The following is a 12,819-nucleotide window of genomic DNA, read 5'->3' on the forward strand; positions in this document are numbered from 1 at the left end:
GTAGCCCGTGACTGAGCGGATAACTCGTGATGTGCATGCGCAGTGCTTTAAGTGAGCTCAGCTATAGCCCAAACCTCCTGATGCAAATACGCAGTGCTATAAAGGAGCTCAGTGCTATAAAGGAGCTCATTATTTATAAAACGTGGGGCAAGAGAGCCTGACCACACTATCTCAGCTAATTTGCCCTCTCCCCACAGTCCACCCCTTCAGGGTCTCTCACTTCACATTCTATACGGAGTCCATCTTCTGTGATATGCCTTTGGTGAGTAACACTGACCCTTGGATTTACATCTTGCAACAGCATTAGCTACAACAACAAACAGTTACATCCCCAACACACAGCAAAACCCAATGCCAGGTATTGCCTGGAACTCATGTTACAGTCCTTGCCCTCATGGGGCTAGAACCACCCACCATATGTGGAGTGCCTTTATCTTGCATGGCCAAGTCCAGTCTACCATCTGTGCTTGTGAAATTGCAGGAAAGCCTCCACAGGGGCAACACTACCACTATGGGTGTTTTTTCTTAAGGACCCAGAAAACCCCACAGGCGTCAGGCCTGCCCCTTCAAGGAGGACATTCACAGCTCACCCAGGAGATTCCAAGTGCTTTCACAGTGTTCCAAATCTTCAAGAGAGTCAAAGGTTAGTAACACATCATAGGACACAGCCTTTATACATTGTTGTGGGGAGAGACTTTCCAACCTCTTAGCTCATGCCTTGCCTTCAGCAGTGTGAACAGAGAGACAACTGGCGTCCCCAACAGGATTAGCAATACAGTTGTTCTACTGAATCTACAGCATGGGACACACGGCGTAAATTTACATTATACACCATAGGACACAGCTCTTACGATATGCCTCCGCACAAATCAACCCACACTGGCATCTGCATATCTGGTGGAAGCCCTGCTAGCTCAGGGCCCCTTCAGGATCTTCACACTTTCAAAATGATATCTAGCATGCCATCTCTTTACCGCTCCCAAGCTAGCCACCATGGAGGTCACCACAACGATGGGCCACCCCACCCAGGGTGCGGGAATAGCAGTCAGGGATCCAGAAGAGGTCAAAGGGCACTGTCCAAAATGGCGTCTGGCACACCATCCCTCTACTTCTCCCAAGCTAGCCACCATGGAGGTCACCACCTAGATGGGGCGCCCCACCCAGGGTGCGGGAATAGCAGTCAGGGATCCAGAAGAGGTCAAAGGGCACTGTTCAAAATGGCGTCTGGAGTGCCGCCAGTGAATCGCTCATCATCTGGGCCTCAGGCATTTGGGTTACATAGCGACTGCCTCATGCCCAGTTCTCTCACCACTTGGGTCAACACGGCAGTTACACCGTTTACTCCCAGCATTCTGGGGCTCTCCCACGTTCACCCACAGGGTGCAGATGGCAGTGTCAATCCATTCCATGAGGGTGCGCATTGGCTTAGGCGCCCCCTGCGTGAGCCGCCTGGCATTCTGCCTCGTTTGTCTCGACGAGGGGTGAATGGCTATCGCCATTCTGCGCCATCCCCCAAACACAGGATACTGTCCACCTGTGTCCCAAAGTCACAAAAGCCATGCTGCCAAGGGTTCCCCTCGCCTTTGCCGAAATGGCGTACCCAAGCCGATCAACTCTGCCTGAGTAGACGGTCGGTATGTTGTGAACTCAGTCACATCGGGGGCCCCTTGAGGACGTACACCCCGGGCTTCACCTTCTGCTGCACAAAAGGCCTCGCTGCCAAGCGGGGACCTGCGGTCTCACAGCGTTAATATCACCATCACTTACCACCTTGCTGTCCGAGATGCTGACTTCTTCAGGGCCACCGGCTTCTTGCTCTAATGCCAATATATGTTGCTCTAGTTCTTCCAAGTGACTGCACATTGCACACCAACGCAGACCTATCCATATTCACCTGCAGGGTAGTCAAGAAAATCTGCCCCACGTTGCCAGCAGCAGTCCTTGCTGCCTTGTTGGGCAAATGGGAACTCGTTGCCTGTAACGCCTTTTCAGTGCCATCCAGTGAACCGTCCACCGCCTCCCAGTCTTCCACTGGAACCCATCCGAGAGGATCGTGGCCACGTGGTACCACATGCTATGGTGGCCGCTGGCTTCCTCCATCCGGTGGAGTCTCCGGCTCTTCTGCCTGCCGGGTGTCCTGCCACCTCTTCTGTGGAGCCTCAGACTCCTCTACCAGCTGGGTATCCTCTTCACTACACCAGCTGTATTGCTGATCCTGCTCATGACACCAGCTGTCTCACTGTTTACACCGTTCACTGAACCCATGGTAGGCAAGGTGTGAGCTAAGAGGCTGGAAGAAACTGCGGGGATCCATAGGAACTGCAGACACGTTTATTCCCTTCTGACTGACACGACAGCCGCAGCAGTGGACATAACGTAACACAGTTTAACCTCACACAACCCTTCTGGGCTTTTCCAGGTGAAGCATATACAGGCGAACACAAAGTAGCCTGTGACTGAGCGGGTAACTCGTGATGCGCATGGGCGGTGCTGTAAATGATCTCAGCTGTTACATAGTCATTATTTACAAAACGTGGCGTGAGAGAGCCTGACCAGCCATCTTGGTTAGTTTGCTGTCTTCCCCACAATAGGCATGTTCAAATGACTTTTTTTTTTTTTTTTAATCCTAAGCTTTCTTTGGAAAGTGCTTATTTTCTGTGAGGATTTTGTAGAGAATGAAATGAAAGCTAGTAGCGTTTTCTTTCTGAAGACATCTCTAACATTTCAATAAACACCACACTTTAAAAAAAAAAAAGCTCTCTTCAGTCAGAGAGCTGCGTTTCAGGATTGCTTATTGCCAGCATTTAAAAAATAAACACCACGGGTGTTCAAGTCCCTTTGTTTTAAATTGCAGCACCCTATGAAATATGCCCAGAGGATTATCTGATGTCGATGGTGTGGAAGAGGACTCCAGCAGGCGACTTGGCCTTCAATCAGTGTCCGATGAATGCCACAGGTAATGTAGGATGACCCTCAAACCCAGACGATGACCATCCACCACCAGCAGCCTGCTGTGTTCTTCTGTCCTGTGTTGTCCTATATCTAAAAATAAGTCTGTCTAATAGCAGTTAATAAAACAATTTTAGTAAAGGGCTTCGTAAGTGGAGCCTAGGAAGAGATCTGGAAAATCTTGCCGATTCAATGGTTTCTCAGTGTGAGTAATATGCATTGTGAAAATAATCAAAGGAACAATTTACATGCATGTTTAGAGTGTGAAAATGTACAAACCCAGGTTTTCAGCCTGCCTCTAAGCCTCCCTGTCGTAAAGCTCTCTGTTTTTGTGACTCGCAGGCACCGCTAGCAGACGCTGCTCGCTCAGTCTTCACGGAGTGGCCTTCTGGGAACAGCCGAGCTTTGCAAGATGCATATCAAATGAGTACAGACACTTGCAGCATTCAGTAGGTGCAAAGCCAGCTTTAGTACTTGCTCTGTTTAATTCCTGTTAATGATCTCTGTTTGAGAGTTTAGTCTGCTGCTATATAATCAAATCGGTAAAATCTCTGAAAATAACGCCTGAAGTAAAAGAGCCTGTGCTAGAAAGCTAACTTTTATAAATCAGTGCTAAACTGTTTTATTCTGAGGGTTTGGGATTTTATGGATCCTACTTGGATCCTGCTATTTAAATGAATGGATTCCTTGTCTATTGGGGGAAAGTCCTGAATAAAATCTGTTACTCGGGTTTATCTGTATGAGTTAAACTATATATATCATGACTGGCACAAATCAGTTACCTAGTGCATAAGACTTATTTCTAAATACCATACATTTTTAAATTAAATTCGTTAATATTTTCATACTCAGGAAATAATAAAGCTGTGTCATATAGGTATCAAAAATTTCACTGCATTTTGACATTAAGACACCAAAAAAAAAAAAAAAAAAAGACTTATTTTATCAGAGAAAATCAGTTACTCACAAAAGATGACATGGGAGAAATTTCCAGAAATAGCCCCTCTTCTCCCACACATCAGTGAATTATTCAGAATATGCTGTATGGTTATTTTGAGCACAGTTAAATGTTGCTAGGCTTTTTACCAGTGCAAGTCATTGTCATTTTTGGAGACTGTTGTCATTCATCCTGACAGTCAAGAAAGCTTCCTGTGTGAACAAACATTACGCGGCTCAGAACAAAATACAAGGTGGAGCCTTGGAGAACCCAACATTGGAGGGATGCTGTTCAGTTAAGAGCCCTGAAGTTTTGTTGTGCTTATATTTTCCTTCATTTTCTTAGTGCTGCTCACAAATAAGCATAATTAAAAAAAAAAAAAAAAAAAACTAAAGAACTTTCTTGCTCATGGATGAAGAAGTAGCTTGTGCAATAAGAATGCTTATTAATGAAGTGAATATATTTGACTCATTATCAGAAAACCAAAAAAGCACATTTTAAAAATATCTGAAAACCAAATGCTGTCTAGTATGTTTACTTTCCAAATCAATAATCAAACTGATGATTTATTTGGCTACATAGAGCCTTATTTCTGTTGTTGTGTATATATACATTTATGTATACACATATATGTGTACATGGGCTCTCCTGGTGGCTTGGATGGTAAAGAATCTGCCTGCAATGTGGGGAACCTGGGTTCAGTCCCTGGGTTGGGAAGATCCCCTGGAGGAGGGCATGGCAACCCATCCTATATTCTTGCCTGGAGAATCCCCATGGGTAGAGGAGCCTGGCAGGCTATAGTACATGGGGTCGCAAAGAGTCAGACATGACTGAGCGACTAAGCACAACACACATATGTGTATATACATACATGTTATTATATATATACACATTAATACAATTATACACAAATACATATATTTAATAATATACTTATGTGCATATAAGTATTTGGTGATATTTGACCTCACTGAGCTTTACTTGTGTCAAAATTAAAATATTTCAGAATTAAGTATAACCAAAGACTTTCTTATGAATTTAATTTTAAATGAATTTTATTTTTGCCTAATTTTAGACATGATACTTTGTTTACTTCATCTTAATATTCATATTTAGTTCTTATTTATTTATGGTAATAAATGAGAATAATTGCATCGATTAAGTAAACCATAGGTCAAGTCTTACAAATTTGTTAAGAATGGATAATATCATTTGGCATAAAATGTTTGCTTTTTAAATTCATCATTTTATACAGTAATACTTAAATGTACTTGCCTTCTGTGAGTACAGGTCATCTGCTAATGGAGAGAAATAGAAACCCACTGTGAAATAGGAGAGATGGTCTCATGTTGTGAGTCACGTAGAAATCATTCAGTTACTGATTGGACAGCCCATGTGTCTGTGCCCCTGCTCACTTGCAGGCAGAAATCAAGTGCACGGTTTTGTAGAATAAGAAACAGCCTCAGGGCATTCAGCTCCCACATATGACCAAGCAAACTTGACTGGGCACTTTCACAGATTAATTCCAGTCCCCACCATGACCTGCAATATGGGCATCTCTGCCTCAGTCCCATGGAAAGAAATTGAAGATCCTGGAAGCAGTCCAGTTAAGTCAGGCAAGAGTGAAAGCTGCATCCCAGGTGCAATTGCTCCAAAGCTTAACCTTCTTTCTGGAAGTCATGCTCCCTTCTGGGTCTTTGGTTTTAAATCCTCTGCCCTAGTACTATAGGCACCATTTGCTGATTGGAAAAGTCATGTGCTCTCACTCAAGTCTTGGTTTGCTATTTGCAAGATGAAATTGATAGCATCATCTTAGCATCTCTGTCGGTTTTGAGTAAGAGTAGATGAGATACTATATCTGAGATGTTTGCAACATGCTATGTAAATATGAGGTATTAATATCTACAGGTACAGAAAATGGGTTGAGTTAAAAAATTAAGAGTAAAATTTTAGAATTTAAGTTAACTTGAAATGTACATGTGAAAAACTTACAAACAAATACGGAGGAATGGATAGATAGAAAGGCAGGCAGGTGGGTAATTGAATGGATAGATGGATGGATAGGATTGATGTCATATGTATTTTTGCACGTGAATTCGGTTTATATGCACATACAGAAACATACACACAGTTATACATGCATACAAACACTCATCTAGTACTTTCCTGGGGACCATGGTCTTCTTCCTTTACAAATTCAGGGAAGTATAGCACCAAAGGATGCCTTAAAGAGTGTTTACCTAATACATGGAGCTCATCATATGTACTCTGAAAGGTCAGTTGGAGATGGGAATTAAACTTTTTCTTTGCATGCCTGTATGCTTATGGCTTCACATACTTTGTCTGAGTAACAAAGCTAGGTAGTAGTTCAATGCAGAATAGTTCTGATTCCCCAAACTTCTGAAATTGCTTTTGATGATTCTGCATCTTCTCTTCTAGTAGAGTTCGTTGTTTCACAATTTAATGTCCTATTTCTCTTGGGGTATTTAATTTCTTGCTGCTCTACATTTGTGAAACTCATTAAATGTTAATTATCACCCACTGTAGAGACTTATTTAAATTAAATAAATCTGTATTTTCCAGCTTTTCACCTATAGATCACAATATATGTGCACACACACATAGATTATAATATTTTATATATGCATTTTATAAAATTATATGAAGATTAAGTTTGAAATGACATATTGCCAACAGACATTAGTTGAGTGCATTCATGACCTCTTATATACCAGTTGAGGTAGAAAGGAATCATTAATTAATTTAATATATGAACTTACTCATCTGTCATATTGAACGTTCATTGAATTCTTTGAGGACAGAAATCATTTCTATTAAGCTTTATTTCTCTAATGTCCAACACAGTGCTAAATGTGTTCTAGCATTCCATAAATGACTGCACCTTTTCTTATCAGAAAGGGGATGTGCCAGCTGGAGGGTTCTAAGAAGGTGATACACAAGATTTCATGTTTGTGAATTTTAACCACGTGAAATTAATAGTACTATCCCTCACCTGCAATTTTCCTAGTCCAAAACCATCTAGAAATGTGGAGCGATTTACAAGTTTACTTTATGAAATAATTTGGCCATTCAAGAAGAATTTCAATAAGCTGAACTTCATGAAGTCTTTTTGGAAACTTTGTAAGATACAAAATTGAACACTGTGATCCAACTACTGCTTATTAAAAAAGTGACAAATGAACACATATTTTTAAAAGTGAGAATAAAGGAATAAAGTGTTTAATGTAGTGGGATTTTTGGAGAATTCAATTTTTTTTTCCATATGCTAATATTTAATTTCATACTCTGAGATACTTTTTGAATTTTATACCCAGCAAGAAAGAAAAAATTTCAGAACCAATTGAGAACTAGGCACAGGGACCAGGAACATTAAGAATACTGTTTAAAAAAAAAAAAAAAAAAAAACTTATTAAATTATTTGGGGAAAATAGGTGATATTGCAGGCCAAGTGGGCCAGTTCCCCACCCCCAAATTAAATAGACCATTTAGTCTTTCTTATACCTGAACAATCAAGATGACTCTTTCTCCCCCTTCCTCTCTATTTCTCTCTCTCATTCTCTCCCTCTCACTCTGTCTTATTCACATTCAAGTTCATACTTACACATACACACACCTGAAATGACAGATGACATAGAAATAGCAGTTCTAGAACAAAAGGAGTTGAGTCAGACATGCCAATGCTGTCTCATAAATTCATCAGGCAGAAAAGTCACTCCTTCCATGGAGAGGAGTGTGTGATGGGGGACTGAAAAACCTCGCAAATATTCCTCTATATTCACAGAAATAGAAAGAATTGGTATAAAGGTTTCCTTTAAAGTCATTCTGCCTTATAACCTCTGTTTCCTATTTTTCAAACTGTCATTTAACAGTGAATAAATACAGAAACTAGAGCAATAATCTGTCTAGTCACAGAAGAGGTTGACTTTGCGGGAAAGGATGTCAAGAAGCTTGATTTGTGGTTTAAGGACTTTGTTTCTTCTGTTTTGCTCTACATTTGTGACTGTTTATTAGGAGAGAGAGAATGATAGAGATGGATGGAGTGGGAAGTCAGGGGAGATGGAGCACGACAGAGAGGCTGAGGGGGAGAATGGGCTTGCTGGATCTTGCAGCGTCCAGGGGAAGGAAGGTGGGAGATTCACCCAACAGTGCTGACACTCTGTTCACTAGTCCCTCAGTTTATTACACATGATAAGCACACAACACAGAGTTGTGAAAACAGAAGTTCAGTTCAGTCACTCAGTTGTGTCCAAATCTTTGTGAACCATGGACTGCAGCACACCAGGCCTCCCTGTCCATCACCAACTCCTGGAGCTTGCCCAAACTCATGTGCATTGAGTTGGTGATGCCATCCAATCATCTCATCCTCTGTCATCCCTTTCTCCTCCTGCCTTCAATCTTTCCTAGCATCAGGGTCTTGTCCAATGAGTCCATTTTTCGCATCAAGTGGCCAAAGTACTGGAGTTTGAGCTTCAGCATCAGTCCTTCCAATGAATATTCAGGACTGATTTCCTTTAGGATGGACTGTGGATCTCCTTGCAGTCCAAGGGACTCTCAAGAGTCTTCTCCAACACCACAGGTCAAAAGCATCAATTCTTCAGCGCTCAGCTTTCTTTATAGTCCAAATCTCACATCTGTACATGACTACTGGAAAAACCATAGCTTTGACTAAACAGACCTTTGTTTGCAAAGTAATATCTCTACTTTTTAATATGCTGTCTAGGTTGGTCATAGCTTTTCTTCCAAAAGGCAAGTGTCTTTTAATTTCATGGCTGCAATCACCATCTGCAGTGAATTTTGGAGCCCAAGAAAATAAAGTCTGTCACTGTTTCCATTGTTTCCTCATCTATTTGCTATGAAGTGATGGGACCACATGCCATGATCTTAGTTTTCTGAATGTTGAGTTTTAAGTCAGCTTTTTCACTCTCCTTTTTCACTTTCATCAATAGGCTCTTTAGTTCCTCCTCACTTTCTGCCATAAGGGTAGTGTCATCTGCATATCTGAAGTTATTGATATTTCTCCCGGCAATCTAGATTCCAGCTTGTGCTTCATCTAGCCTGGCATTTCGCATGATGTGTTCTGCATAGAAGTTAAATAAGCAGGGTGACAGTATACAACCTTACATACTCCTTTCCCAATTTGGAACCAGTCTGTTATTCCATGTCAGGTTTAACTGTCGCTTCTAGACCTGTATACGTATTTCTCAGGATGGAGGTATGGTGGTCTGGTATTACCATCTCTTGAAGAATTTCCACCGTTAGTTGTGATCCACACAGTCAACGGCTTTAGCATAGTCAATGAAGCAGAAGTAGATGTTTTCCTAGAATTCTCTTGCTTTTTCGATGAGCCAGTGAATGTTGGCAATTTGATCTCTGGTTCCTCTGCCTTTTCCAAATCTAGTTTGAACATCTGGAATTTCTCAGTTCACATACTGTTGAAACCTGGCTTGGAGAATTTTGAGCATTAGTTTGCTAGTGTGAGATGAGTGCAATTGTGCAGAAGTTTGAACATTCTTTGGCATTGCCTTTCTTTGGAATTGGGATGAAAATTGACCTTTTCTAGTCCTAAGGTCAATGCTGAGTTTTCCAAATTTGCTGGCACCATCATCTTTTAGGATTTGAAATAGCTCAACTGGAGTTCCATCACTTCCACTAGCTTTGTTCGTAGTGATGCTTCCTAAGGCCCACTTGACTTCACACTCCGGGATGTCTGGCTGTAGGTGAGTAATCACACCATCGTGGTTATCTGGGCCATTAAGATCTTTTTTGTACAGTTCTTCTGTGTATTCTTGCCACGTCTTCTTAATATCTACTTCTTCTGTTAGGCCCATACAATTTCTCTCCTTTATTGAGCCCATCTTTGCATGAAATGTTCCCTTGGTATCTCTAATTTTCATGAAGTGGTCTCTAGTCTTTCCCATTCTGTTGTTTTCCTCTATTTCTTTGTATTGACCACTGAGGAAGGCTTTCTTATTTCTCCTTGCTACTCTTTGAAACTCTGCATTCAGATGGATATATCTTTCCTTTTTTCCTTTGCCTTTCCCGTCTCTTCTCTTCTCATCTATTTGTAAGGCCTCCTCAGAGAGCCATTTTTCCTTTTGGGTATGGTTTGATCACTGCCTCCTGTATGGTGTTACAAACTTCCGTGCATAGTTCTTCAGGAACTTTTATCAGATCTAATCTCTTGAATCTATTTGCCACATCCACTGTATAGTCGTTAAGGAATTTGATTTAGGTCATACCTGAATGGTCTCCTGGTTTACACTACCTCCTTCAATTTAAGTCTGAATTTGGCAATAAGGAGTTCATTGTCTGAGCCACAGTTAGCTCCTGGTCTTGTTTTTGCTCACTTTTTAGAGCTTCTCCATCTTCAGCTGCAAAGAATATAATCAGTCTGATTTCAGTTTTTACCATCTGGTGATGTTCATTTTTAGAGTCTTGTGTTGTTGGAAGAGGGTGTTTGCTATGACCAGTGCATTCTCTTGGCAAAACTCTTTTAGTCTTTCTTTGCCCTGCTTCATTTTGTATTCCAAGGCCAAACTTGCATGATAGTTCAGGAATCTCTTGAGTTCCTACTTTCACATCCAGTCCGCTATGATGAAAAGGACATCCATTTTTGATGTTAGTTCTAAAAGGTCTTTTAGGTCTTCTTAGAATCATTCAGCTTCTTCAGCATTAGTGCTTGGGGCATAGACTCGGATTTCTGTGATATTGAATGGTTTGCCTTGAAAACAGAGTTCATTCTGTCATTTCTGAGATTGCACCCAAGTGCTGCATTTTCAGCTCTTTTGTTGATTATGAGCGCTACTCAATTTCTTCTAAGAGATTCTTCCCCACAGTAGTAGATGTAATGGTCATCTGAATTAAATGTGCCCATTCTGGTCCATTTTAGTCCACTGATTCCTCAAATGTGAAAATAGAAAGGGGTAACAAATCTTTCCTGGGAAAGTCCATAAAGAAGGCAGTGGTCTCTGATCTGGCAAGGGTCTTGGACAGTGTGAATTGGGAGTCAATGTGAATTGGAAGTTGCCATCTGCCCAGTGCAAACATCTCTCAGGTCCTCATGGGAAGAGTGTTCATTCATATCGCTCAGCTTAGTGGACTCCTTTTTTTTATTTTAATTTTTACCATGTTGTGTTGGTTTCTGCCATACAACTCAAAACAGCCATAACTATGCATCCATCCCCTGCCTCCGGAGCCACCCTCCCCTCCCCTTCTTCCATCCCTTCAGCTCATCACAGAGCACCAGTCTGGGCTCCCTGCGCTGCTCAGCGGCTTCTCACCAGCCGTGCCTCTTAAACCTGATGGTGCCTGCTATTGATAGTTGCATGATAGTACATCAACCTGGTAGTTGCTGCTACTCTCTCCATTTGTCCTGCTCTTTCCTTCCGCACTGTGTTCAAAAGTCTGTTCTCTGCACCTTTGTCTCCATTCCTTCCCTGCAAATAGGTTCATCAATACCATTTTTCTAAATTCCATATATATGTGTTAATATATTATATTTGTTTTTAGTGGTCTCTTTTTAAGGAGTAATGGTTACTCCAGGAAAAGGGGTCTTGAACTTCATCACTTGCTTCCTCTGTTCCAGTGAAGTACATCACCCATTAACCTTCTGATCTAAAGTAAGAGTCTTTATCACGCCAAGACAATCACAGTCCTGTAGAGGATGTTTCAGAACTACTAGCATGGACGTTCACACTGGCCACTATGATTCATTCTGAGCTTCTCATCATGTCTTAAGTTAGCTTGAATCCTTCCGTTTCATGGAAGCTGAGTAGGAGTCGTAATACAAGAGAAATCACATTATAACATTTGCTTTATATTAATCTATTTTCCCTGCCTTCCAGGTGAATGTTGCTCCACTGAAACAAAACTTCTTACATATCACACTTTGTTGGCTACCACGTTACTGCAGAAATATCCACCACGTTGCCTAAAAAAGAATAATACTTTTGATAACTATAACTTATTTACAGTACAAGAAGAAAGCAATAGGTGCCATAATTTTGTTTACATTTTTTGAGCCAAAAAATGTAGACAAGTCTTACTGTTTTTTGAGTGAGTAATTTTGGAACAAATAACCTCATGCTAAGGTCCAGCCAACCAGGAAAACTAGCCTGATTTTAATTTTTGAATATTCACTAATTAAGGGACTTCCCTGGCGGCTCAGACAGTAAAGCTTCTGCCTAAAATATGGGAGACCTGGGTTTGATCCCTGGGTCGAGATCATCTCCTGGAGAAGGAAATGGCAACCCACTCCAGTACTCTTGTCTGAGAAATCCCATGGACAGAGGCACCTGGTAGGCTGCAGTCCATGGGTTCTCAACGAGTCGGACACAACTAAGTGACTTCATTTCACTTCACTAATTAAATAAAGGTGAGTGAGCCTGGGAGAACAAGAATTTGTTCTACCGGTGTTTTGAGGTTGGTTTTTTTTTTTTTTTTTTTTTTTTGCAGTATTATGTGGCTGGAACACAGCAAACAATAGGGGTAATTCTGGGAGAAGTTAGATCAATAGTTTTTTAATCCTGACTGAACACTGCAATCATGTGGAAGTTCTTAAAAATACCAATGAGAATTTCACTCAAGGCCAATAGCATGGAGTTATTACCAGTCTACAGAATACACTTAGTGACTGTATGTTGTTATTATTACTAATTCCATTAATTTGACATTCATGTACATGTTTTTCTATTTACATGTATGGAAAGTGGATGTTCACATTCTTTCTCAAATCCTTTTAAGTACTCAAGGCATAGCATGTGACTGCCTTTCTATTTTTGATGCCAAGTTTCAAGAAGTTTCAAGTTTCTGCCAAGTTTGTCAGAATCCTCACTTCCAGAGCTCAGATAATTATTGCATAATCCAACAATGCCAAGGAAAAGTTGAAAAACATTACTACCTTTAAAATGGAC

The 12,819-nt window shown here is 41.1% G+C and overlaps 1 protein-coding gene across 1 annotated transcript in view; it reads left to right on the top strand.

Annotated features, from left to right (window-relative positions):
• Positions 1-12,819, top strand: part of ADGRB3 (adhesion G protein-coupled receptor B3) — an 844,067-nt gene that overhangs the window by 361,729 nt on the left and 469,519 nt on the right. The window contains exons 7-8 of the mRNA XM_065911328.1: positions 2,855-2,956; positions 3,292-3,398. Coding sequence (XP_065767400.1) covers positions 2,855-2,956; positions 3,292-3,398 — 209 coding nt within the window. The remainder of the gene's footprint in view (positions 1-2,854; positions 2,957-3,291; positions 3,399-12,819) is intronic.

The sequence above is a fragment of the Muntiacus reevesi genome, chromosome 19 (genome assembly GCF_963930625.1).
Source record: "Muntiacus reevesi chromosome 19, mMunRee1.1, whole genome shotgun sequence".
NCBI classification, from domain to species: Eukaryota; Metazoa; Chordata; class Mammalia; order Artiodactyla; family Cervidae; genus Muntiacus; species Muntiacus reevesi.